The following is a 27,755-nucleotide window of genomic DNA, read 5'->3' as shown; positions in this document are numbered from 1 at the left end:
CATCAGATCTCATTATGGATGGTTGTGAGCCACCATGTGGTTGCTGGGACTTGAACTCGGGACCTTCAGAAGAGCAGTCGGCGCTCTTAACCACTAAGCCATCTCGCCAGCCCCACTTTGTGATTCTTATTACTTGCTGCACACACTGCAAGAGAACCAAAAGACCCACATAATGGGCACTGTGTATTCTTTAACGTGTGTGTATGTGTGTATTCATGTGACTGCAGGTGCATGTATGTACCCAGATATGTCATTCCTCAGATACGGTCTACCTTTTTCGTGTGTGTGTGTTCTGTACTTTTAGGAATGTACATGTGTGCAGGAGGGTTCATGTGTACTTGTGTGCACACGCACGTGGAGGCTTGCAGCAGACTTCCAGTCTTTCTTCAATCACTTTGTTTGCTTGTTTGCTTTGTGACAGGATGGCTTAGTGAACCTGAAGCTCACAGATTTGACTGGGCTAACTGGTCAATGAGCTTCAAGGATCCTCCTGGACCTACCACTCCCCGCCCCGACCCAGTGCTTGGGTCATGGCTACATGCTATCATGAACAACTTGTACATGAGTTCTGGAGACAGGAAGTCTGAGTCTCAGGTTTGCCCGGTAGGTACTTTAGTACTGACTGAGCTATCTCCCCATCCTGCTCTACCCTTTTAAGACAAGGCCTCCCATTGGCCTGGGATTCAACAAGTAGGTCAGGCTTGCAGGCCAGTGAGACCCAGGGGTCCTCTTCTCCCCTTCTGCCTCCTCATCACTTGGATTACAAGTGCGAGCTGCCACACCCAGCTTTTTTATGTGGGCTCTGAGTTCAAATCCAAGCCCTCCTGCTTGGGCCCTTTGCCATCTGAGCCACCTCCCAGCCTGGCACTATGCATTCTGAATGAATGCATCTTGTCCATCACAACAGTACCTACAAATACTTGAAAAGGATAGTCAGTGTATAAATGAACCCTAGCATTTCTTTGATTTATACCACAGAAGTACAGACCATCCAAAAGAGAAAATACAAACCCACTTTTTAAAATTTTATTTTATTTTTACTTTGCCAGAGCAAGGGAATCAGCTACCAATACTTGTATATGGCAGAGCCTTAAAGGCAGGTGGAGGAGAAGTTCATCATGGATGGGGATGCTGGGTGCCAAAGTGCTCCCTAATCGAAGGCTGTTGGCCTGGGGAACGGAGGTGGCAACTGAGAAGCTGGGCATCAGCTCCTGGCTGGGCACCTACCACGGGCTTTGCTTGCTCCCTGCTATGTTGGAAGTAAGGACAAAAGTTGGGCTGTCAGTTAAGTCCTGACCGTGTGGGGCTATTATTATAAATGCTATTGTTTCATTTCCTGGGTTGGCCTGAGAAATGTCACTGGGTTCCCCGAAGGTCTGAATGACAACAAACCGCTCCCCGAAAACTGACAACTGTAGATAATAGTATAGTGTCCCCAGGCAGGTTGCTGTAGGAGAGAATGAAAAGTCTATTTTACATGTGGCTCACCATCATTATTTTTATATTGAATATAGAAGGCACCATGGGCCGTTTTTGTTGCCACGAGTGAATGAATAGTCCAGACTGCATAATTTATAAAGAAGAAAGCTTCATTCAGTTCACAGTTCTGGAGGTCTGAGGCCGAGTGGCTGCATCTGGCAAGTCTTTCTTGACAATAAGGATGCTGCGGAGTCCCGATGTGCCCCAGGACATTACAGAGAGAGACAGGATATACTTGCTCAGGATTCCTCTCTTCTTCCTAGAAAGCCACAGTCCCATTGGGTCATGGTCCTACCTTTATTGGACATAAAGGTCCACGTTGAACCCCAACTATGGCCGGAAGGTCTTACCTCCATGAGCAACTGGATCAAGTGGCTGTTGTTAATGTCCTACAGAGGGAAGAAAGTTCCAAAGGAGCTTTGCTGAGATCGCATCACTTCCCCTGAGGAGTCAGTTTCTAGTCATCCCAGATATAGAGGACAGTAACAGACCCCATAAAGGATTCCATCCAAGTCTGGCTTGGTAAAGCACTAAGTTTACTGGGGTTACTTACAATAGATAGTGACTCCTATAGCTGCTTCGTTGAAAGGCCCACCCTACTATGGAAGACCAGCCATGAAGCATGCATGTCTGGAATTCTTTCTAACATGTAGGCAGTGCCACCATAGATGATGTCCTGAATCCGGGTACTTTGATGTCCTCTGTAGCAGCCATCTGTGTTGAATTCCTTTGACCTTAATATTTTGCCAGGTGGGTAAGGGTCTTCAGTTGGCTGAATAAATGGGAACTGATACGCAAGCATGTGATTCTAGCACTTGGGAAGTAGAGGCAGGAGGACCACAAGTTCAAGGCCATCCTCTTGAGCTACAGAGTAAACCTGACACTAGCCTGGGCTACATAAGAGACATAAGGTGACAGAAGGGGACAGCGATTTGAAGTTAGAAGTTTAAAAGACATGAATGAAGATACCATTCCTGTCTCTAGCTCACTGGGTGCTCTTGGAAGGGCAGATGCTCCAAAGCCCACATATTTTCTGCAACACGAATTCAAGTCAGCCTTGTGGGTCACTATGAGACCTGCGAGTGCCTCTTCCTGAAACCTCTGTGAAACTGCTTCAGAAATAGCACTGCATTATGCAAATGAGGGTGTTATCAGGAGTGCAGACATGATATTGCCCGGAGTCCAGCATTGTAAGGAATCCATTCATGAAATGCAGTTTGTTTGTTTGTTTGTTTGTTTTCTTTGCTGGCATTATTCTCAGCCAGGCTACAGCAGGGAATCTTCCTGGATCAGCTACCAAGACTTTAAAGAGGCACACACTTTTCAAGTGAGTTATTCAATTAATCTTCTTTTTCATAAGACAATGTCCCTTTTGGATTGTGTGCTTATTGAAAGCCATCATCTGGAGGGGCTGCCCTGAGCACATCCCCCCACTCACACACACACACACACACACACACACACACACACTCACACACACAGAGAGAGAGAGAGAGAGAGAGAGAGAGAGATCAAATGGCCTCAGGGAAGGCTGAATTAATGGCAAAGTGAATTAGTAGCAAGTCAGAAGCTGAGAGTGCCAAATGGGTATCCAGCTACCCACCACAGTTCCCTTCCTTTCCACAACGAGGTGGGCTATATGGGCCTCCCACAAATTGAATCAAAATGGGGAGATGGCTATTTAAAAGACCCTGGGGGAAATTACTTGATAAAAGATCTTTCCATTTCAATGAATGGGTCCCCTGATAGAACTGCTTTTTCAAAATTTAAATTTTTATGATTGAGTGTTCAACTTATTTTAAGGATAGCTTCTATGACAGCGGCTATATAAACCCAGTAACTAAAACCTATAGTCTTGCCTTGCTGTCTGTGGACGTCCATAACGCCTAAGTCCAAGGTCATTCAAATCTGCTGTGTAAAACAGCCCACTGTTTGCATATAAACTCCCACATTTCCGTAGACTTAAAGCACCTATGGGTGACTTGCAATTAAGCACCATAGACATTGTCATTTGCTGCATTAGTTGGGGCATAATAACAAGGGAAAACCTGTGTATACTCAGTATGGGCCCTCTTGTGTGTTGTTGTTGTTGTTTTTACATGTATAAACATTTTCTATCCAGGGTTATATGGTATAGGCCTTACATAAAGTTCACTTTAACAAGGGAAGGAAGACTTCAATTCTAGATAGAGAGTGTATGTCAAGTTCTGTTAGCGCTGGCCAGTAATGCAGTTACCATGTGGATTAATAGACTCCCCTTCAGGAACAATTAGATTAGGGTAATACTTTGTGAAAATATTATTTCATTTTCAGATTAGGTATTAATTTATTCTAAAATACATATCTGTGTAGGAATATGAGATTGGAGGAGGGCCTCTTCTTAAAGTTAGGCTAAATTAGCTCTAGGGATAAAATACATGTTAAAAAAAGTTCGGGGCTAAGAGAAGTGCCCAGTAGGGAGTGACGTTGGAAAAGATGAATGGGTCAAGGTCATCTGCTTTGTCCAGTGTCTGGGGGCATTCCAGGCTTCTTGTGTTTGCACATCTACCAAAGATAGGGCTAGAAGATCTTTTACTGTGCTAGATGTCAGCTAAGACTTCATTCTGTTCGCTGCCTGGAGCAAGCAGCCTTGTGCCTTCCCTAACTTCCACTTTCAGCTGCCTCTGAAACTCAGTCAACACACACACACACACACACACACACACACACACACACACACAGACACAGAGACACAGAGACACTGAGACACTGAGACAGAGCTAGAGAGACAGGTAAATGCAAGGGAGACAGAAAGACAGACAGACAGACAGACAGAGACAGATATCTACATCTGTACATCTAACTCAGACAGTGCAGTGCAGTCCTGAGACTTCCTGGAGATGAGCAAAGTTCAGAAGACACCTGTGACATCACCTGGTGGCCAACCCCGTCACCAACTCCCTTGTCAGTAGAGTGGGTGGCTCAGTGCTTCAGCTAGGAGACAACTGCTTAGCATTGTTCCTTCCTGACTTGGGGGCAGGGAGCCAGGGACTGGTGTGTGCCATGGTTGAGCCACTTGCCACTGCCTTTGAAGTTGTTGAGTAGGATCTTGCACCATGACCCCCTGCAGCTGGGTCCCACCTACACCTGTTTGCACTTGCTGCCTGAGGCCACAGACAGCTGCTGAGAAGATTATTCAGTTTATAAGCATTTGTTTGCTCCCCAGCTGGGCCAAATAGTAAAGCAGGCCTGGTTCTTCTTATTAAAAGCAAACAAGCCCATTATTAAAAGTAAACAGGGCAGGACTGCTTTGCAACAATTAAGAAAATGTCTCCTGGCTCAAAGTCCTAAATTCACCCTGCTGCCCAAACAAGGGCACCACCCTCGATAAGAGGCGCCTTCCCCCAGGTAACTAAGTGGCATTTCTTATTTCCCAGTGATGTCACCGGCAGGGCAAGTGACTTGGGTACTCAGGGACTTGGGTGAAACATGTAATCTCCAGAATTTGAACTCAAGTCTGTGTGACCCCCAAGCCTAGACCCATTCCAGCCTAGCATGCAGCTGCCACTACACACTAGTCTCCTGTGCTCTTATTTCTATTGACATTAATCAAGGAAAAGCTAAAGAACTAAGGGAAAGAGCTGCCCTCAGTGCAGATAAAACCTTTTGAAACTGCAGTCATTCTGCTAGGACTTAAGGGGTTAAGAAAAAAAACCCAAGCCACTCTGTAAACTTAAATATGTCAAGCAGGTGAAGTTTACAGCTAGAGACTGATGTGTTGCCAGACTGTGAATGACCACAGTCAGACTCATAAGAGAGCCATGTATCGTCCGGGCATGAATGACTGCTGTAGAATTCTACTAATCTTGGAGTCTTAAAGATAGCAGTACCTGAGGCAGGCAGATTTCTGAGTTCGAGGCCAGCCTGGTCTACAAAATGAGTTCCAGGACAGCCAGGGCTACACAGAGAAGCCCTGTCTCGAAAAAAAAAAAAATAGCAGTACCCATCAGTGGCACATTTAAAACGAATGATGATGTCTGATTGGGCCTTGCAGCATCCACCTGTAAGCCCAGCTATAGGTGAAACAGAGGCAGGAAGATTGCAAACTCAAGGCCATCTTCGGCTACAGCACATTCAAAGCCAAACTGGTTAATTGACTAAGACTGTCTCCAGATAAAAATTTAAGCAGGATTTCAAAGGAAGACTTGGGATATAGCTAGCTCAATGGAAGACTGCTAACCTAGCAGGTAAGAGGCCTTGGATCCCTTCCTAGTACCAACTCCTCAACAACAACAACAACAACAACAACAACAACAACAAAGTCATGTTGGTGAAAGAATCAATTCACAACTTGATGTGGGCGGAAGACTGGGTAATGGAGAGGTTACTATGACTCCAGAGACCAGCTGGGGCTGGCAGGGGAAAGATGTCTCTTTTGATAATGCTGGTGTCAGCTGTTACAAGTTGCTTGACAATAGGACCAACAGTGATTTCATGGAGCAAAAGCCTTATGAATTATATGGGATAAAAAAAAAAATTACTAAAAAGTAGCCTGGCCATTCTCCAGATGACTACACATGGATTTTCCAAATGACTCAACAACTCCACTGTAGACACACATCTGAGGGAACTCAAACCATGCTTCCAGGTGCCGAGGAGATGAGGAGATGGCTCAGTTAGTAACATGCCTGCCAGGCACTTTAACCATGCTGGATCCTCATGGATCCGAGTTTACATCCCAGCACTCACATTAACAACCTCTGCCCATTTATTCTTAGCTCTCAGTAGGCTCTTGCCTCCTGAGATTCAGGTTCAGGTTCCTAGCACCCACATCATCTATAGCTTCAGTTCCAGGGGCTCCAGAGCCCACTTCTGACCTCTGTGGGCACTTGCACACACACGCACACGGTACACAAACAGGCAAACATACATAAACACAAATAGGAAGACAATGTATACATCCGTGGCTACAACCTGGATGAGCTCTGGCAACCTCATGCTAAGTGAAAGCAGCCACACAGTGTATGATTCATCGATATAGTGTCTGAATAGGAAATCATAGAGACAGAGAGTAGATTAATGGGTGCTTAGGTCTCAGGGCTGTGAAGTCGGGATACATGAGGAGTGATTACTAGACCTGACTTGTAGAATTGAAAGGGGTGAATTTTATAGGTGTGAATTACAAGGCTTACACTAAAGAAAAACAATTTACCGCTGAACAGGAGATTCACAGACAGTATGCACCCCTGCACCTCTCCTCCCGTTTACATTCTGTTTTCTTGGCACGGCTTCATTTTTCCAGAAGTTCCTTCGGATGGACCACAGCAAAAGATGTCCAAGTGATTGAGCCATTTATTCTCCAATCTGGACCAAATTTGAGGAGAGGAGGGGAAACGCTCGGCAAATTCTGTGGGGTTTCTGCCTCAGGGCTGCAGGGACCGGTGGTGTGGCTCTGTGGAGGGCTGTAGCTCAGGTAGCTGCGTCGGTGGCCCGTGCTTCCTGCCACCTTGCATTTCAGGCCCAGCACGGTGGTGTTGGCGTCTTCCCACAGACGGCCACTAGGAGAGCATGGGCCCTTGGCTTCCCTAAACCATCTCATATCCTTACCAGTAGTCTCTCTCTTAAACTTCCTCCATGACCCTGTTTGAGTCAGCCATCTGTTTCCTGTCACCGAACTTCAAATAAACAACCCCAGAGACACTTGGAAAGGAAGAGTGCAGTCACTCAGTGACACAGCTATGTCGCCTCCAAAAAGCCATCGCACCAACTCTCCTTGGTGTCAGTTACAGCAAGTCCTGATAGTAAAGTATTCCACAGAGCCCCGGGGGACATTCTTTGTCCTAACCTCAGACATGGCGCCCCAGTAGCAAGCACGCGCACTTTCCCTTTTATCACTGTAACCATTCTCTCTGTTCCTACTTGGAGCACTTAGTGCAATATATAACTTTCGCTATGGGGAGACATATTTATTTGATGCTCCTTGTTCCGAATCTGCTGTACTCCCAAATACTGAAGAGTCACGTGCTTCACCACCTCTGGAAAATTCTCAGTCAAACTCTAGTCTCTCTCTCTCCCTCCTGCCTTGCATTCACTTCTGGAATGTTTTCTTTCTGGTCCAAAATTCTCTTTGTAGCTGTGTCTTCTCAGTTCTCTGACTCCTCTGTAGGACGGAGTAGATAAGGCTCCATGACCGCATTCTTTGTTGCTAAACTTTCTGATTTATTCCCTTTTCATAACGCATGTCTCTTTTTTATAGCACCTTAAGCTTTTGCTTCCTTGATGGGTGAACTATCATTTTACATTAATTTCATTTATTTATTTAATTAGAGTGGGGTGGGTGGGCAGTGTTCATTGTCTGTATAGGTCACTTTTAGGCATTGGTTCTCTGCTGTGGGAGTCCTGGGAACTGTACTCAGACTGTCAAGCCTACTGGCAAGTGCTTTTACCTAATGAGCCATCTTGCTAACCCAGGCAAACCATTTTAAACCGCCTTCTATCTAATTGTACCACTATTTCTTGGTCCCGTGGGTTTACTCTTTGTTTCTGTGTTTAGTGATTTTGAATTGTGAATGCATTTGCGGGGGAGGGGATGATTGCCAGTGAGAATCTTAGGAAGACTTCAATGAGATTGAAAGCCTTTCAAGTAGCGTTTAAATTTTTTTGGTTCCCCCCCACCCCCTTTTTGAGATAGGCTCTTGAGTATCTCCAGCAGGCCTTGAGCTCATGTGATAGTCAAAAGATGGCCATGAACTTCTGATCTTTCTGCCTCACCATCGTGCCTCCTCTTATGGGCTCTTGAGGACTGAACCTAGGGCTCTGCGCATGCTATGCAATCATTCCATCCACGGAGCTTTAGCCCGAGCCCCGGGGGCTTTTTCTCATTTCTTTGTACTGGTTTGCCTACACTTACTTTAGGCCAGTAGCAAACTGTCACATTAATTTACATCTTGGCTATTTTGAGTCCACGCAAGGCAAGGCAAATTTCAAGCTCCAACACAGCTGTATCAAGGCTACTGGTTACTCATTGGATGCTTTTTGTCTCAACTCAGCCAAGAACATCAGATGCCTTGCATCAGCTTTCTGCCACGGAGAGGCAGATGGGTGTAGTCTACCTGTCCTTGAAACTGTGTGGTTGTGGGACCCTGGATCAACTGCGTGCCCCTGTCTCAGGGGAGAGCACAGTGTTCCTTTTCTGGTCCCTTGGTGGGTAAGCATCCTGACTCCTGGATTCTCAAAACTACTGACTCTTCCCTGGGCCTCGGAAGCATCAGCTTTCGGGGGAATACACGGGCCTCAGTCAGCTTGTGGAGAGCAGGGGACAATTTGGGGAGATAACCACATGGAGATAACCAACCTCCCCAAATTGTGGGCCCTGGGGATCAAACTCAGATACTCAGCCTTGACGGCAGGTGCTTTTACCTGTTGAGCCGTCAGCCACTGGCCGTCTTTCCTACTTCAAAATGAACTCAGCTAGCTCTGATGGATTTAAAATAATTGCATGTTTCTCAAAATGTGAATTTAAGGTTTCCAAAAGAATGTGCATGTCATATCTTGTGGTTCCTATTCTAGCAAGCTCCAGTGTCTCCGTCACCGCTATTATGTCTCAAGGAGCTCAGAGGGAGCATACAAGAGCCAAGCCCTGGAAACACTGTCAGCAAGGAGGGGTCAGGTCCTACACAGTCTCATTTCTTTATTTGTAGCAGGGATCTAGGCTCCTGAGAACCTCATTCTTAATATGCAGGTGAGGATCATAATAGTTATCATGAGAGTACTCAGGTATGTCCAGATCAAAGGATAGCTATGAAACTATAACCAACCTATCACAGGATCAGAAATGTAATTAAACACTATGAGGGTCTTGGTTGTTCTTTTCTTTTTCTATATTTCTTTCTTTTGTTTTCTTTCTTGTCCTGGAACTCACTGTAGACGAGGCTGGCCTGGTACTTGGAGATCTGTCTGCCTCTGCCTCTGCCTAAGGGCTGGTATGTGTGTGTGTGTGTGTGTGTGTGTGATGTTTTTGTGTTTTGTTTTGTTTTTTTGGGTTTTTTTTTTTTGTAGCTGTATTGTAAAGCTCTCTTGCATGAACTTTGTATATAATAACATCATATTACAATGTCCAAAGGTTGCACATAGCTAAAGCAAAGCACTATGGGAGCAGACATGGTTTGGCACACAAGAAATGCTCATGAAACACGAAAAGATATGAACAGAATTCTCCTCACCCCACTATAGAGTAGACAAATGTCCTGGAGATTTAGAATCCTCAGATAGAGCCTCTTTTCTTTGCAAAGTCCCAGGAAAATGTAGATTCTTCCCATAGCTCTCTGTAAACACCCTACATACTTTACTCCTATAAAGAGAACAAGTGTATCAGCTTGCAGATGATGAATGTTTTGAGTTGAGAAAACTAAAAAAATATTTAAAAATTGGAAAATATGACACTAATGTGCTACATTTTAGCTACTATAAAATGATATGATTAACGGCTTACATTTCTGCCTATGTTTGGCCCTGGGGCAGCTGACTCCAGAAATAGGCCTCTGCTTAAGCACTCACTGGTTGTAGGTCTGTGGATGCTCTGATGTTACTTCAGCCTGCCACCAATCTATCACCCTCTTCAGTTAGCTTTCTGTCTCACTGACACATTCTGGACCTCCAGGTTAAACACCCACACTAGAGCCAGAGCATTTCCTAGGCGGCCGTGCACCAAACACAAGCAAAACAGCGCTTCGCGTGAGTCATCCCGTGAGATATTTTGAACTGATTTTTGCTAATTTTGTTTCAAAACAGGTCTGTTTCTAACTCAAACCTTTTATATACTGGAAACTCCCCAGCTCTCTAAGCCATTTCGTGGCTGTTGGATCATAAAGATTTCTGCTTATAGGTCAGCAGTATAAGCTTGAACAAACTGATAAGTGAGTAACATTGACACTGTAATCTTTGTTTTTATTCAGTGTGTGTGTGTGTGTGTGTGTGTGAGAGAGAGAGAGAGAAAGAGAGAGAGAGAGAGAGAATGTCCAGTAGTTTTCTCTCTCTCTCTTTCTCTCACTGTGTTGGACCCAAGAATCAAACTTGGGTCATCAGCAAGTGACCTAACCCACTTGCCAGCTGTCGTCTTGCCAGCTCAAGAATCCAGTCCTCAGTGAGTAGCCCTGTGACAAGTACTGGTCGGTGGTATCCCATTCAGTGTTCACCCAACTTGTCTATTATCTTCATTTGATTCTATTCTATTTTGAGGTTCATTTTCTTCTTCAAGGTACGAGCTTTCTAAATAGATAAAGCTGTCCTGGAACACACTATATAGACCAGACTGGCCTCGAACTCACAGAAATCTGCTTGTCCCTGCCTCCCTAGTGGTGGGACTAAAGGCGTGCACCACTGTGCTGGCCTATTATGTTGATTCTGAAGAAGTGGAGACAGAGTCACCGCAGGCTGGAAAGACAGAGCAGTAGGCGAAGTGCTTTGCAAGCACAAGGAGCCAAGTTTGATGGTCACAACGCATGCGGGTAAGCGTCAGGCTTGTACTGTAATGGCAGGGAGGCGCAGGCAGGTGGATGTCTGGGGCTTACTGGTCAGCTAGATGAATCTACTTAGTGAGTGCCTGGCTAATGAAAAGCCTGGTGTCAAAAACAAGGTACGCTCTGTAGCTCTGTAGACAAGGCTGGCCTCATCTCAGAGACCCACCTGCCTCTGCCACCTGAGTGCGGGGATTAAAGGCCTTTACCGCCAACGCCACCACCCGGCTATGTGGGGTAAGGTCCCAGCTCTTAGGTACTATCTTAACCAGCTCACCGAAACAGCTTGGGATGCAGAGACCCTTCACAACAGTCAGGGCTCTGTAGTCTTCCTTGAGTCTCACTGCCATCTGGGAGAAGTCAAAGAGAGCAACATGAAGCAGCTTAAGCATCACTCAAGGGCTTTTAACCATCCCCACCTCCGCCAAGGCATGAAGCAAGGACCAGAGTCGAGTAGCCTTGAGGGACCCTAAGGACGTGTAACTGGAACAGCCTTAACACGATTGCTGCAGCACTTCTGTACATCTGAAATTATGTCATAAAGGAAAACTTAAAAGGACTGAGGATGGAACCCCAGCACAGAAAGGGGTGCAGGAAGAATGGATGAGAATACTATCAGTTGATCCAGAGGGATTTCTGTAGAAATTGAATGTTAATAGCAAGATCCAGAAAAACGTGTTTAATTCAGTCCTGTTTTTGTGAAACAAACAAAATCCACCCCCCCCCTTCTTGTATATCTTTATGAGGATTGAATGAAATGTTCATGGGTAATTAAGAAGAATGCAGAGCCTAGTTCCTGCTTAGTGTAGAGCTAGGCTGGTCAGGTACAGGAACCTCCTTTCAAGGTCCTTCCAAATCAGGTTGCTTCACTTTACCATATATTAGAATAGCCTGGGAAGTTTGAAAACATCCTAAGGCTCAGTAGCAGCCCAGACCAATTAAATACGATTCCTAGCATCAGAGTCCAGTCTGGTGTAGCTTAAAAGTTCCTCAGTAACTTCTAATAGACATCAAAGTTTTCAGACCAGCTGGGACAGACCCCTCTGGAGGGCCAGGGTAGAGGAGCAAGGCTGGGAAGCAAAACCCACATGTGTAGCACCGCTGTTAAGCATCAGCCATAGAGGCCCACACTAGTCCTTGGAACAGTCAGTGAGTGGAGAAAGAGCTCTGGGGAAACAGGCTGGCTCCACAGATCAAATAGCCCAGTGGCCAGAGGTCAAGAATTAGAAGGGGAGTGGACATTTTGAGCCATGTTTACTTTTGGACAGAGAGTTTGAAATTCCTCACTTTGGTTCCTGGGAGTCTGTCTGTCTCTCTCTCTCGTACTTTCTCTCTTTTTAAGTTTTTTTGGAGACAGGATTTCAAACACACACACCTACACACCACCACCACCACTTCCACCTCCACCTCCATTACCACCAAAGAACAATCAAGAAGCAAGCACTTGGGCTGGTGAGATGGCTCAGCGGGTAAGAGCACTGACTGCTCTTCCAAAGGTCCCGAGTTCAAATCCTAGCAACCACATGGTGCCTCACAACCACCAGTAATGAGATCTGACGCCCTCTTCTGGTGTGTCTGAAGTCTGCTACAGTGTACTTATGTATAATAATAAATAAATCTTAAAAAAAAAAAAAAAGCCAGGCAGTGGTGGTGCACGCCTTTAATCCCAGCACTTGGGAGGCAGAGGCAGGTGGATTTCTGAGTTCGAGGCTAGCCTGGTCTACAAAGTGAGTTCCAGGACAGCCAGGGCTACACAGAGAAACCCAAACAAAAAAGAAGCAAGCACTCAGTGCCAGAGGGGAGGAAAAGTTAGGAAGCAGCTGGAATACAGCAGAATCTAGTGTAATGTAAGTCAGTCTGACCCCATCATTTTCATTTCTCCAACACCCCTTTACAGAGCAGCTAGATTCCAATCTAAAACTGCCAAAAGCCAGGCGTGGTGGTGTAGCACCACAATTCCAGTGCCCGGGAGCCAGAGGCAGGTGACTTGGCAAGGGTTCCGGGCTTGTGTGGCTTTAGACTGAAACCCTGGCTCAAAAATCTCAAACACAAAACATGGGGGCTAGCATGTAATTCTCAGTTGGTGCAGTGTTTGCCTAGCAGAGAGAAAGCAATGCCCTGGATCCCCTCCCTCACCCAAAACTGGATAGTCTCATGGAGGTGGGCGTCTGTAATTCTCGGGGGAAGCCTTCCACACAGCCCCTTTCAAAGAACTTAGTGTTGGTCTTAAGAGAGGACAACTAAGTCAGTACTGAACCCGGTTGGAGCTTAGGGGGAAAAGGAACCAAGAAGTGGGTAGGGGCAGTTGAGGGATATTGTTTGGAGTTTGGCAGAAAGGCAGGTCCAACTTCTTCCACCAACAAAAACAAGGACCTTCAATTAGCTGTAGTGCATAAAGTTGCAGAATGCACTCTGCGGTGACCACATGCCAACACTGCAGGCTTGCAATAGGTGATCTGAAGCTAGATTGCACTTGATTCTTGGCCTGGCCTACTTTTATTGAGGATTTCCTGAGTGTTGACTTCCCTTGTATCAAATACCACTTGAAGCATTTTCACTTATTAGCTCGTGCAATGCTTAAGACAGCTATCAGGTAAGTACCACCATCACTCCTGGTTACCAAGGAGAACACTGTGGCCCAGAGGGCTCAGATAACTTACTCAAGGCCACAGGGTTCATGGGTTGTAAAATGGAGCTTGTACCAGCCAGTCCCGTGACTTGGATCATTATAATAACAGCGACATTAACATAAAAAAAAACAATTCCGGAGAACACAGCACGTGTCAAGTACTAATATGGGCAAGGTGCAGGTGAGGTATTTGCAACTGAATCTCCTTAAGGGCCGGAAGCAGCAGGGTTGCTGCACAGAAGTGACTTACAGAAGGTTTGGCCTCTCCAGATGTCAGGGAGAGTGACCTGAAGGAAAATACAAACATCAGTGTTCTGTGCAGAGTTCCCTACATTCTTTTGATCAGTGTTGAAAGAATGACTTACTAAACTGAGTTAATTGGGACTACAGCATTTGACAGGATCCTTTTGGTCAAGCTCGACACGGGTTCCGTTGACTCTTGCAAACGGTTCAATTAGGTGCTTTAAGATCGTTTACAAGTTGCCCATTTGATCCCCTACCAGACACCGGAAGACGTCAGAATAAGTGCTCCTGGCTACGGAGTTAGGCAGAGATGCTAGGGACACATTTATCAAGCCCACCTCAGTCTTTGGTGCCCTTTTTAAAAACTTCTCAAGGGGGTTTTCTGTGGCTATGGCAACCCTGGCTGGAAAACCATCAGCATTCCAGCCATATGCAGCCAACGATCTGTACAGACAGATGGGCAAGTGATTAGGAACCCTGATGCCCTTTGCGTTCGCTCAGCCTCAGCAGATCAATCTAGCGCCCTGCAACTTTCTGGAACTCAGCATCCCACCGCAGGATACTCTTCCCAGACTCTCCCTAATCTTGTAGCTGGCTCCCTGCAGCCGTGACTCGGGCGTTGCAGTCCTGACATCATCGAAGAGGCCTCTTCTCCAGAGGCTGCAGCAGCGACAGCAGTAACAGCTTTCCCGCCTCACTGGTCGCTCACCAGGTGCGGGGCGCAGCGCTCAACGTGCCGACCTTGCAGGTCCCTCGAGGGGCGGGGCCGGAGGTGCAGCGCGGCTTCCCTGCACGCTAGCTGCCATTGTGGGCGGCTGGGCGCTCACTCGCCCTCTCCACTCAGAGACCCTCGCCGCACGAGGCGCTCTGAACGTCCGGGAGACGCACACCGGGCTCGCCTACCCTCCCGCCAGCTCCTCCTTGCAGCAGGCGCTCTGCACGCCTCTCAGCCAGCGCGCGCTCCCAGCCCCGCCCTCGGGCGGCTCACGCACGAGCCGCGGGCGCGCGCCTCCCCCGCGCTCCCGCGCCAGACGGTCGCGAGCGCGCGTGCGCTCCTCGCAACATCCCCGGGAGCACCGCCAGAGCGAGCGCGGGGCCGGGCGCACAGGAGTAAAAAGGAGGCGGCGGCCGCGTCTGCGAGCAACAGATCCGGGCGACGCGAGCTGACCTCGTCTGCTGCTGCCCTTTTTCGTTCTCTCTTTCTTTATTTTGGAGTTTCAGAAAAAAATTATATTTGGAAGACATTTTTTTTTTTTTCGTAAATGGCGCTGGCCCCGGGTCAGCGGGCGGTTTTCTCTGCACCAAGATGGGCTTCGCCTTTTCCGTCGTGGGCACTCTTGGTGGCTTGATTGTCAGTCTTCTCCGGGCATTTTTGAGACCAGGAGCCGAGCACTGCACATAGGTGACTCGCCCTCCGGAGCGGCTGGGCGTCTTGGATTGGGACTTGGGGGGGCAGAGTGCAGTAAATTGCGAGCACCGCGTGCTCTCTGCAAAACCGGCGGCGAGCCGGAGGTAGGTCGCTCCCAGGGTGAAACCGCTCCCGGGCTGAGCGAGCCCGGCCCCGTGCGCAGTGCAGCCGCCCCGAGAGCGTGTCCTGTCCCCGCCGCGCCGGGAAAATGGAGGCTGTGATCGAGAAGGAATGCAGCGCGCTTGGAGGCCTCTTCCAGACCATCATCAGCGACATGAAGGTAGGACGCTGGGGGCGCGGCTGCTCTGACCTCGCCGCGGGGCTTCCCCTCCACCGCGGCCGGCCTGGCCCTCGCCGGCGCTGCCGGCCACCTGCGGGAGCTCTGGCGACCCGGGTGTCACCTTCTTACCCGCCGCACTGCTCCGGCTGTGCTGGGTCACTGGGCAGGCGACTTCCCGGGGGCTAGTGGGGGAGAGTCTGATGCCACTTACCAACCCCTGCATTCATAATCCCAGGGGGCGACACCATCTTGTTCCTTTGGGGGTTTAGGGCCCTAGTTCCAAGTTTTCCATTGTCTGTCCCTGGACTGAGTGTCTGCGACCCGTGGAGGATGGACGCCCTGGAGGACACCTGACTCCCTGGGTTTGGGGTGGAGTGCTTGGCGCGGTGGTGGAGCGGTAGTGGGGGCCCCTGCTTGGCTGCAGGAAAGAGTCTTCCGGCCTGGGAGATTGGGTGGCAGGGTTGTTACAAGCTTGGCTTTCAGGTCTACCTGGAGTAGGGGAATCTGAGCAAATTAGTTATTAATTAGTCTGTTCCAGAGCTGCTGATGGTGTTCCTTGCATTCCCCATACCCTCCCCCGGGGCTTGGCGCAGAAGTTCCCAGGGACCCCGAGCCTGAGAGGCTCACAACAGGAAGGCAAGGTTGAGGTTTCCAAAACTACTATACCCAGCTCTCTCAAACACACATCCACACCCCACTCTTCTCTGGGAAGGATTGTGTGTGCGTGTGAGTGCGCGCGAGTGTGTTGGGGGCGGGGAACAACCCTAGCCTTTTCCTGCAAAGGGTGGGACTGGAGATAACCTGATCCTCGATTGTGGGTTTTCTGGTGCTCAGAGGTACACCGTGACTTAGGTTACCCACCCTAATAAGATAGAAGCAGTTCCAGGAGCTGCCTGGAAGTGGGAATTGGGGGCGGTAGTGGGGGGCATTTTTTTCCAGTGTATTTAGGGAGCTTCTCTTTGGCTCGAGGCCAGCCCCAGTCTGCCTCAACAGATCCGGGGAGGTGGTGTTTAATTAAGCGCTCGGCTTCCAAAAGAGTGGGCAGGTTTGGAAAGCTGTGTTGGCGAGTGGGTGTGGACAGCCCCTCTTCAGCCGCTGCCTGGCGCCTGGGGAAGCTTTTGTCTGATGAAGTGTAAGGTTTGGAGAGGCCGTGGGCCTTCGCCATGGACTTTGGGGAGGAATGTTCAGCTGTCATGCCTGCCTCCTCCTTTTAGAACCAACTGTCACCTCATCTAGTGTGAACTTTGCCAAGGTGCCTGGTTGGTCCCCCTCAGGTCCATTTTGCAAGCCTACCAAGCTCGTGCCTTTTGTCAGAAATCCTTGTAGCCTAATCTGTAGCCAGAGCCTGCTCGCCCAGGAATGCCTCTAATCCAGTGGTTTGGAATTAGATGGATTAGTCTCTTCAAAGACAGCCCCTTTCATTCCTTTGCCCTCAATCCACATTGAATTATCGAAGTGTTCTTTTGAACAAAGATTGATGCCCCTGCTTGGACTCTGGTGTTTATTGTTAACTTAAATTTCACCCACTTTACTAGAGTCAAAACAAGATTTGGTTTGAGGCACACACACTGTATGTTGTGATGTGCAGAGGAGTTTTTTTTTTTTTTTTTTGAGGAGGTAATGATGTTTCCAGTCCCTGAATAGAAATGAGGAATCCAGGGATCTAAACCGATCCCTGACTTCAGCCCCAGAGTAATCACACCTGGAGTTTTCTCTACCTTTGATGATGATGACGACTACGACTATGACTGTTGTTATTTTAATCCAAAATCAGGGCTCAGTTCTTTTCAGTAGGTGGTTTGAACCCAAAGCCCTTCAGAAGGTAATCCTTCCCCAAGGATGGGGTTGTGCCACCTTCCACCCACCAGCTGGATGCCTGGTGTAGGCCCTGCCTAGACATTTGTAGGTGGAAGACCTCTTACACACCGCTCTAGTCTCTTTCTCTTTGAGTTTGGTAGATTTTTTTCCCCACTTGACAGTAGAATATTTCAGACTGGAGGCACAGCAGAAAACTACATTGTGCTTTGGATTCTGATTTTAGGCCCTTTGGGGGAAGAGAGGGATCGGGGAGAGAGAGCATGCAGGTTGTCTGATTTCTAAGGTTGTTTTATGCGAAAGGGAACTGCTAAATATTTACATGGAGTTTTCTTCCTTAGAAGCCTTCTTTTATGGAGTGGCCAGCGATGACACTTCAAAAGAGAAGTGACAAGATTAAATTGGGCTTTTTAGGACAGACAGCATAGGATATATGGATATGTGGCGTTGTCGGCAAGAAAGTCAGTCATTGTGGTGACCTCCTTGTCCTTCCCATCTTTAAACTCGTGACCAGCTTATCATATTTTTGGTTCCCTTTCTGTTTGCTTTTAGGGAGAAGCCATTTGGATTGTCATCATGGTACCATTTTTAGGGCTTTTTTTTTTTTTTTTTTTTTTTTTAAAGTGATGTTAAATTGGGGTGAGAAAAAGGCTAAGAACTTTTTTTTTTCTGAATAGCTTTTGAGACTTCATAATGTACAGCAACACAGGAAGGGAGTCAGTTTCCTCTTTGGAGAAAAATAAAAAGATAACAAGAGAGTGGAATAGTTTCCACGCCTGTGCCATCCATCTTTCTTCTGAGGCAAAGACCCTCGAGACACAGCAAAGCCCCGGAGAGGTTTCTCTGCTTCCTGCAAAGGTTCTCGGTGGGACTGAGTCCTGGGCTGTCAGGGCCTGTGTTTCTTTCTCTCAGGGCTAGGGGGAGGAAGAAGTTGTCACTTTGCCTCCATCAGGATCCAGCCCCAAGGAAAGCAAGCAGCAGCTGCTAAAAAACTTATTGATTCCTTGAGGAGAAGAAACCTCTGCTCCCCCTCCCTCCCACCCTGCTGTGGTGGTGGTCACTAATGAAGGACAATGTGCAAAATCACTCACTGCCTGTCTTCCCTGGGATCCACGGAAATCACCCTTAGGGCTGCCTGCTGTGAGTAGGTCTCTCCCCAAAAAGTGGGGAGGGCTGAGCTGTTGGTTTATCTGGGGGGACAGTGGTCTGGAGGTGACTGTTGACTCTCAAAGAGGTCTTAGAATCTTTTTTATTCCTATCCAAGTTCTGGATAGAACTGGATCTTAGTAAGGTAAACAGATTAGTGTTGTTTGTTTTGAATCATTAGACCAGAATTTGACCATGTTTCCGTGCTTTCTAAGTTCCAGAGACTTTGCTAGCTAGACTTAAAGAGTATCTCGCCCCGGGGACAGCGGTCTCCTTTTAATAATTAACTTATTTTAAAAAAAGAAGAAGAAGAAGAAAAAAAAGACGCTTAAAATCAAATATTTCCTCGTTCTTGTTGCACAAGCACCAGGCTGCCGGGGACTGAGTTGGGCCTGCTGCAGGTTGAACTTTGCCCTGGGTTCAGGTTTATGTAATATGGCTAAGCTAAAAAATACCCAATTGCACCTGAACGAGCCGTTCCATGTGTCGCTTTCCACAGGGGTGTTCTGTTACAGGCACCTGTGTGGAGCAGAATAGCGGCCTTGTTCAGTTCCTCCAGACTGCCCCCACCTCTGCAGGCCACCAGTATCCTCTGTCTGAAGGTCTGTCTAAAATTAGGGCTGCTAAGGGGACATCTTGAATTCCCCAGGAATCTTGCTGTGGGTCAGAGAAGCATGGACATAGCTCCCCTCACCTATCATGAGGTGACAATATAAGTAGCAGGTCTGACGCCATGCAGTGAGTGACTTTATGGCTGCCCTGGTCACTGTTGTGAGGTTCCTTTAGTAAGAGGGATTCACTTCCTAGGTCTTTATTGAGGCCTCCTATGTAGAAGGCGTTTTGTTAGGCCCTGTCCTTGCTCCTTTCTCTGATACAATATGGCAGTAGGCGAGGAAAGAAGGAAGGAAGGAAGGAAGGAAGGAAGGAAGGAAGGGCGGGCATCTGTCAGTCTTCTTGGACTTCTCTTTCTGTAGTGAGATAATGAAGAGCCGGCCGAGTGACCAGGTACGGGGAGGGAAAGGAGCGGTTCTGGGTAGAGGCTGACAGCTACACAAAGGCAGAACAAGCATTTCTGTAATGGACAGATGGGCCCCATGTTGGCTTTTCTCTTGGCAAATGGTTGTGTTTGGCCAGGGTTTTACAGCTTCCTCATTTGGGGCCAGCGGGAGAAGAAGACAAAGTAAAGATGTCATAAAGTTGGCAGTAGGAGCTGCCTGGAAAGGGCCACTCATGGGAGCACTAGGGTCTCTCCTAGGGAAGTCAGTCCTTTTTTGAGAGTTCAGGGTGTGAATCTTGTCTTCCTTTGGAAATAGATCACTTGGTGGCTTCACTTAGCTATTCTGTGGGGAAAGGCCTTTTATCTCTTTCAAATAAAGTTGTTTAGAACTTGTTGCTTGATGTACCGAACCTTTATGCTTTGAAATTCCATAATTCATAAAGGTCCAGATACAGGGATGAGAATTTGCATGGAAGGTAGACTGAGCTCACCTCTGGCCTGGCTCAGCACTCAACCTTTCTAGAATAATCTATGTTCATCTCTGTGCTATTTTATTATCAGCTGTGTTGGACCACCAAACTCTGCTGTGATGTCAGGAAGTCAGACCCAGCCTCTTTAGCTATCATTTGCACCATACATAAACAGGGGACACTTTCAATACAGGCGCGGTATGTCTTACATAGGCCCTGCCTTCCTAGTGGCTGACTGCCTGCCTGTCCTCTGACCTCTTCTATCTCATCTTGGGCTGTAAAGGAAAAAAAAAAAAAGAAAAAAGCCAAAATGATATAGTCAGTTTGTCCAGCTCACTCGAGGTTGCTAAAATGCTCGGTGGGTGAAAAGGTTGAAACTATTGATCCATTAGATGCTTTCTCATCTGTATCTAAGCTGTTTGCATCTTTGCAAGGGCTGGTGAGAGCTGGCAGGGTTCCTTCTGCGATGAGACCATTTAGAGGTTCCCATTGGGAAATGGAAAAATGAGATCATTTTCAGTTCCCCATTACTTCTTGGAATCGCCTTCAGGACACTTTCCCACCAATCCCACACCTCTGCAAAAATAAAGAAATTGCCTTTCCTCAGACCAGACCAGAAGCCATATGACAGGTTTTGCATGTAGCCGGTCAGAATACTGGGAGGCCATATTTGGGGCCCCTTAACTGGAACTGGCTGGTGCCTTGAGCAGTTTAATTCATTCAGGTTTGCAGATTGTACTGCTGATATGGCCTTATTAAATAGCAAATGAAGAGACAAATAGTAAATTAATTGGCGGAGCGTTCAGGAAGCGTATTGTATTTGATTGCGGAGGCTCTCCCTTAAATTAGATGCAGAATACAGGTTTCACGTGAGTGTGCTCCAGAGACAAAACAGGCCCGAGGCCCCAGCCAGCCCTAGTGCAGAGTCTATCCTGAGGCTGTGCTCCACACCTCTAAGCCCTCCTGGAAGGCCTTGGGGTGACTCACTCTCTACATCAACCCAGTGTGGTTAGAAGTGGCTGTTTTTTTTTTTTTGTTTTTTTTTTTTTTAACCCATTGTGCAATTATGAGGTTTGGTTGTATGAGATGCTCTGGTGTGCCACCTGGTACGTAGTCGGAGCTCATTATTCATTACTTAGGGCACACAGTAGGTGGATAGGGACTTGGAGAAGGACCTACTGTGTGCCAGGCTTCTACTGTCAGGCATGCATGATTTTATATCATTCGTGTGTATGATGTGGCAAATGAGAAAACGGAGGCGCGGGCGGGGAGATGCAGTAACGTGTCCCAGGCCATGGTGAGGGGAATTGGTGTTCAGACCATGTCCTCTTTGTCCCAGAGTGAAGGTCTTTAAGAAATCAAGGTATGGGGAAGGGTGTTAATGTATTGCAAGAAGACAGCTCTTCATCTATCTGAGCCCACGGGAGGGTCATAGAAGGAACTAGGGCCCCTGATCTGGAACTGTGGGCTTGAATGGAGATGCTGTGGGTGGAAGTCTCTTAGCAGCTGTTGCCTCTTGGGAACAATATTTAATTTAAGGAGTATGAAGAGATATGGCTTCCCTTTTTTCCCCATTTATCAGTTAAATCAATAGAAAAGTTTTCAGTGCCCCTTTCATCCTAGTTCTGTAGGTGTGAGCGGAGTGGAGAAGCTTTGGGGACCAGGCTCTTATGGGCTCTACCCTCAGCGCTTCTCCTGGTTCAGGTACAGAGCTCATGCAATCTCCTCACTGACTGGGCTTGAATATGGAGTCAAGGTGTCTGAGGCTGCACTCTCATAATCATATGGATCAGGCAGGTTCAACCAAAGTTCACATGACTCCGCAGTGAACTCCTTACCTCAAACTCATTCTGTGTCCAGCCCAGGAACACGCCTGTAAAAGAGCTTTCTGTGTTTAATTACGTCCTGCTAGCCCTCCGGTTTGGGCTGAGTTGGTAGAGCCCTTGTCCTTGAAAACCTGTCTAGATGGGATACTTAGAAAACCACCTTCCTGTATTAATTCTTGGTGTACACGGCCTTGGTCTTAGTCTATAAGAGGCTTCTTTTCCTGTCTTAAGTGGGCAGAAAAACAGTCGAGTGCCTTTTAAGCTATGTGCCTTTTTACTTGATTTCTTTGCCTCAAAGAATGGACAGGAATGGAGACACTGGCTTGCTTAGTGCCAGTAGCTCCTGGGAGAGGTGGCAGTGGGCAGTAATATTGCTTGGGACTCTTTTGCTGCCACCTGCTACATGACAGAGCTCTGTAGGGGCCGGGGTAGTGGGTCTGACCAGAGTAGGGGGTCTGGGCATGTGTGCCTTTTGGGTGGCTGGGCATGGTTACAGAAAAGGCCCACTGAGTGCCCTGGGAGACGGGAAGCCTGGGCCTGCTCCCAGGAGTCTCTGAGTCAGCGCTTTAGGCAGCATGTTAGGATTTTGAAGGCACTAGGTCACCAGGGTTGAGCATCACTGAGCCATCAGGCCTCCCCTTACAGACACACCCCTGTCACGGTGCCTTCTTGATCTCACCCAAGCAGAAGAAGAACCCATTTAGACACTTGCACAAGGATGTGAATAATCTCAGTATCACCTAATTTAGTCTTCAAGATAGCCAAATGGAATGTTTTGCTATGTGCATCTCACCACAATAAAAATTAAAATAAAAATACAGCAACATGCTAAGTAATCCCAGCAAAACTCAACAATAGCTTACCTAGAATTCTTCAGTTTTTACTCTGATGCACCTTTAGCCAAGCATTGTGGTGCTATCCTGCAATCCTGGTATTTGGGAGGTGGAGGTGGGAAGACCAGAAGTTCTGGGTCATTCTCAACTACATAGAGACTTTGTGGTCCGCCCGGGCGGTTATGAGACTTTGTCTTAAAATACAAAAACAAACCCCATCAATAAAAGTGCATGACAGTAACAAATGTATTTTTTTAGTTGTTGGAGTTTAAATAGCCATGGGTGGCTAGTGGCCGCTTCACTGAGCAGCAGAGATTTTTTTTTTCCTTTTTTTTATTTATTAGGTATTTTCCTCGTTTACATTTCCAATGCTACCCCAAAAGTCGCCCATACCCACCCTCCCAATCCCCTACCCACCGACTCCCCCTTTTTGGCTCTGGCATTCCCCTGTACTGGGGCATATAAAGTTTGCAAGTCCAAAGGGCTTCTCTTTCCAGTGATGGCTGACTAGGCCATCTTTTGATACATATGCAGCTAGAGTCAAGAGCTCCAGGGTACTGGTTAGTTCATATTGTTGTTCCACCTATAGGGATACAGATCCCTTTAACTCCTTGGGTACTTTCTCTAGAGCAGTAGAGATCTTAAACACACTAAGTATTGTCCCTGCCTTACAGTGCAGCTTCCTGTCCATTCAATTCACCTTCTAACTCTTGCTGGTCAGGATGTGATGCTTGTAGATATTCTGGAATCCTGCTGACCAGGAGCACCGGGAGCTAAAGGACACCCTGCCGCTAAGTTCCTCAGTCTCCAGGAGTCCCAGTTTTGTTTTCTGTAGGGTGGGTGTAATAACATACCTGCCTTTTAGGTTCCGAAATGCAGATTTCTTTACCTGTGAAAGGGTTCCCTCTTCCCTGTCCAGGAGTTAGTTAACGTAGCCTGTAGACTGGGAAGGGACTTAAGATCTGGGTAGTTATTATTTCTTTGCTGCTTCAGGCAAGCACTGTCTCTTTTTGGAGCCGTATTAGAGCCTGTCTTGGAGCTACTAGAAATGAAGTTAAAAGGTTTTTGTAAGGAAGCCCTGAGAGCCCTCTGGCCCAGTGTGGTCTATGGGGATTCCATTTCTTTATTTGCAAACCTCACCAACTGTTCATAAGAGGGTGCACTGGGAGAAAAAGGGCCTTCAAAGCTACTGAGGACAGGGGGGAGGGGGGAGGGAGGAGTTGGGTTGCTGAGCTATCTTTTGTGCCCCCTTGGTTTTCTGGGTGTCTTGGTGGCTTCTGGCCCTGCCTCTAGTATTGAGGACATATGGAGCCACTGCCCCCTCCCAAGACCTGGTCTTCCTGCTGTCTGCTCAAAGCTGCTCTTCTGTCTGAGCCTGGCTGGCAGCTAGGTCCTCTATCCCTGGGCCCCAGCTGTTGGGCCTGTGTGTGCCCACGGGCCACACAGACTCCCCATGGCTCCCTAGTTTCCTCCTCCATCACCTCTGCCCGTTGAACTCATTCTCATCCAGAGAAGGGTCTTCTTGGGCCGTTTCTCCTAGGAGGGATTCTGTGAGGCCAGGCTTCCTATTCTACTGAATAGTTACTCGTTTGAAAAAGTGGCTTTCCTGGGTGGTGGTGGTGGTGGTGGTGGTGGTGGACACCTTTAATCCCAGCCCTCAGGTTGCAGAAGCAGGTGGATCTTTGTGAGTTTGAGGCCAGTCTGGTTTACAGAGCTGAGTTCCAGGAGAGATAGCTACACACAGAGAAACCCTGTCACCCCCAAAAAACAAAACAAAACTAAAAACCAATAAAAATGTGGTTCTTTTCTTCGAATTTTAAAGCCTGTCTCTGCCATTATTTGGACTCTTTATTCTGGAAAAATTACTTTCCTGAGCCTTGATATTTTTTTTTTCTTTTAATCTACATAATGAAAGGTGAGGGGACAATATTATCCTCAAGGGTTAGAAGAGAAGGTAGATGTTTCACACCAAATGGCTTGTTTGGCGTGAAACACATGCCGAATTAACTCTCTTCATGTCGGTCCAAGTTCCCCGGTCTGTCTCAAGCATCTGCAGTCTGCAGTCCAAATCCTGAAGCTTTTCCTGGGTATCAGTATGATGACACTGCTCCATTTCCAGATTCAGGAAAGGCTATGCAAATCCACGTTAAACTCCTGACCTTTGGAACCAAGTCTGGCCTCATCTCAAGCATGTATACACACACACACACACACACACACACACACACACGCACGCATATACACACACACACACACACACAGACACACACAGACACACACACAGACACACAGACACACACACACACTCACGCTTTAAAATCAGAGTTCCTTGCTGACAGTGACACTCCTGTTTCAGAAAAGTCCAAGATCATTCCTGAGTTTGATACTACAATCTGTGTTTGCTTTTCAACTTTCAATATAGAGATAACTTTCAAGAATGCAGTATGTGTATGTATTCTGTAGCCTGATTATGTGCTGGGGGAGGGCTCTGGGGGGGAACACTGGGCATCCTGGGTGGGAGAGTTGGAGCTGTGAACAAGCCTGTCACAGGCCTCATCTTGATGGTCTTTACGAGAGTCACCAGCAAGACATCAGTCTTTACTGAAGTCACACTGCCAGGAGTCAACACAAGAGTTTGTGGGGTTGTTGGGGAGGCAGTGCCTCTAATTTCCACTTGGGGTGGGAGGACAGAAAAGCAGAAGGCCTTTGGTCTGGGTGATACCCAACTGGCAATTCAGTCTCATTTTACTTGTGTAATAAAGTTTCTGTGGTTGGAACTACCAGGCACTAAGTGTTATTTGATACTTCAACTCAGCTGTCATTCCCATTCTACAGATGGGAAGCAGAATGGCAGGAGAGGTTCAGCCATTTGCGTAGCAGGTGAGGAGGGGTTAAGCCCAGGCCGAGTAACCCTGTGGTGACATCCACTCCAGGAGTGTGCTCTGTAAGCCACTCTCCGTTGTCTCCCACAGTGTGGCATTTCACATTTTCCCCCTCAGGCGCTGGGGTGGATGCATTTCCTCTGTCTGATGGTTTCAAGTATGCTGGACGTATCACATGCAGTATCTAGATTTGCCTCTCCGGCTGCTTCCAAGAAGCCTTGTGGGGTGTGGTGGTGGCTGAGAGTGTTTGTTGTGCAAACATGAGGATCAGAGTTCAAATCCCTAACATAGAAAACACTGAGTATGTCTGCGTCCTCCTGTAACCCTGGCACTAGAGGAGGCAGAGAGAGCTGGACACCCCAAAATCCACCTCTGGCCTGTCCATGTTCATGCCTGTATGTACCCACATGCATAGCACCCTACACCCGCAAGAAGGGGTAGAATCCAATAGTTGGCCTGAGATTTTTGAACAATGAGTTGACCCATCTATTGGTGCCTCTAGCTTATCAACAGAGGGATGTAAGTGGGGAGTGGTAGAGTCCAGTGTGGCTGCTTCAGGCAGGATACATGCTCTACTCGGGGAGCCCACTCCAGACCAGGAGACCTGAGTGCCAACCAGGAGCCGGCAGATCCCCGCAGTTAGGGGCTGGCAGTGGGGTGGATTAGTTTCCAGGGAGACCACAATTGCATTCTGGAGCCAGGCTCCTTTGCCGCTGAGCACGCTGCCATTAAGGAAGTCTTTGAGTTGGGTTTAATGGTTGCTCTTTGTTTTGAAGTGACTATTTACTGAGCCTTCAAAGCCAACGCCACAGCAGGATGTGATCTGGGACCTGAATAATTGCATCAGACACCCCAATAGGAAGCAGGTACTGAGGAGCCTCACCAGAAGTCGCCCAGGGCCAGCCCCTGAGCCCCAGCTATTGCTGGGAGGACTGAGATAGGCACTCTGCAGGCAGGAGACTTGCAGCCCCACGGAACCTGGCTCCCCGGAACTTGGCCTGTTTGATGGTGCTGGCCTTAATTAGGGACACCCTAATTAAGTCACTGAGGAGGCAGGCCTTTTTTTTTTTTCCTTTAAAAAAAAAAAGCAAATGTTTTGAGAACATTTCATGAGGGATTACTTCTGAAAGATTATACAAGTTATATAAAATTAATGGAAGAAAACCTAGAAACTTCAATTAAGTGAAGTTATCCAAAAGCACCAATTACGGAGTGGGCTGTGCACTCAAGCTCACAGGAGCCCAGACAATTAAAGGCCTGGGGAACCTCCTTTCCATCCAATCTTCCCTTTCCCATGCGAGGGTTTACATAAGCTATGCAAGTTTCTGTGCCGGCCGTGTATGTGACTTTGTTTGTATCTATAGTAAATTCTCCTGGGGACACATTTGAGGACCTACTGTGTGCAGGGTCCAGCTTGAAGTGCTGGGGATATAGAGCAGCAGCAAACAAAAGTGACAATTCCTGCCTTTCTGGAACCTACTGTCTTAACAGAGTAGTGGGTGACAGATAAGGGATGGTCAAGTGACAGCAATTCTTAAACAAACACACAAAAACAACAAAAGCAAACCAACCAACCCACCCCCTTTTTATTTTTCATTATTATTTATTTTATGTGTATGGGTGTTTTACAAACCTGGTATCCCAGGAGGGCAGAAGAGAGCATTGGACCCCACGGGACTGGAGTTACAGACAGTGGTGAGCCCCTGTGTGGGTGCTGGCAATTGAACCTTGGCCTTCTGCAAGAGGTGCTTTTAACCGATGCACTATCTCTAGCCCCATCCTCCCATATGCTAAAAGGAATCCGTGCAACGGCACAATCAAACCTGTCTCTCCCCAAGAGTGGTGAGGGGGAATCTCCAGGAAGGGGACACTGCGTAGCAACTTAGGATCAGTGGAAGAGTGGTCCAGTCTGTGCAAAGGCCCTGAGGTGGAGAGCTTGCGCCTCTTACCTGTGTTCGGGCTAGGCTGGTGTTTCACTGTTAGAAGCAATGCTGCAGTAAGGACGTGGGTTTCTTTTTTCAGGTTTATGTTCTTCTGTGAAGGATTTATCTGTGGCCTAAAGGAATGCACTTCTCAAAGCTTCTGGGACCCGGTGCTGACTGTCTCGCAAAGCATGTCTCTGCTTACATTCCTGTGTCTAAGTGCTCATCTTTCAGATTAGTTTGGAAGAGGCTGGACGTGGACATGAATGCCAAGAGATTGCTGAGTTCCCAGTTTCTAAGGGCTTAGGGGTAGGACATACCATCTTATCTC

General features: G+C 47.6%; 1 protein-coding gene across 25 annotated transcripts in view; it reads left to right on the top strand.

Moving 5' to 3' along the window:
* Window positions 1-13,032: 13,032 nt before the first annotated feature.
* The window catches only part of Mtss1 (MTSS I-BAR domain containing 1), a 142,723-nt gene continuing 128,000 nt past the window's right edge, over window positions 13,033-27,755 (top strand). For 12 of the 25 annotated variants that reach the window (XM_030248450.1, XM_030248449.1, XM_011245548.3 and 9 more), the window contains exon 1: window positions 13,033-15,533. In XM_030248450.1, coding sequence (XP_030104310.1) covers window positions 15,462-15,533 — 72 coding nt within the window. In that variant the 5' untranslated portion in view covers window positions 13,033-15,461. The remainder of the gene's footprint in view (window positions 15,534-27,755) is intronic. The other 13 variants (XM_030248448.1, XM_030248447.1, XM_017316531.2 and 10 more) reach the window with 3 other exon arrangements.

Source organism: Mus musculus, chromosome 15, assembly GCF_000001635.26.
Source record: "Mus musculus strain C57BL/6J chromosome 15, GRCm38.p6 C57BL/6J".
NCBI lineage: Eukaryota > Metazoa > Chordata > Mammalia > Rodentia > Muridae > Mus > Mus musculus.
This window is presented reverse-complemented; position numbering and strand designations above follow the sequence as displayed.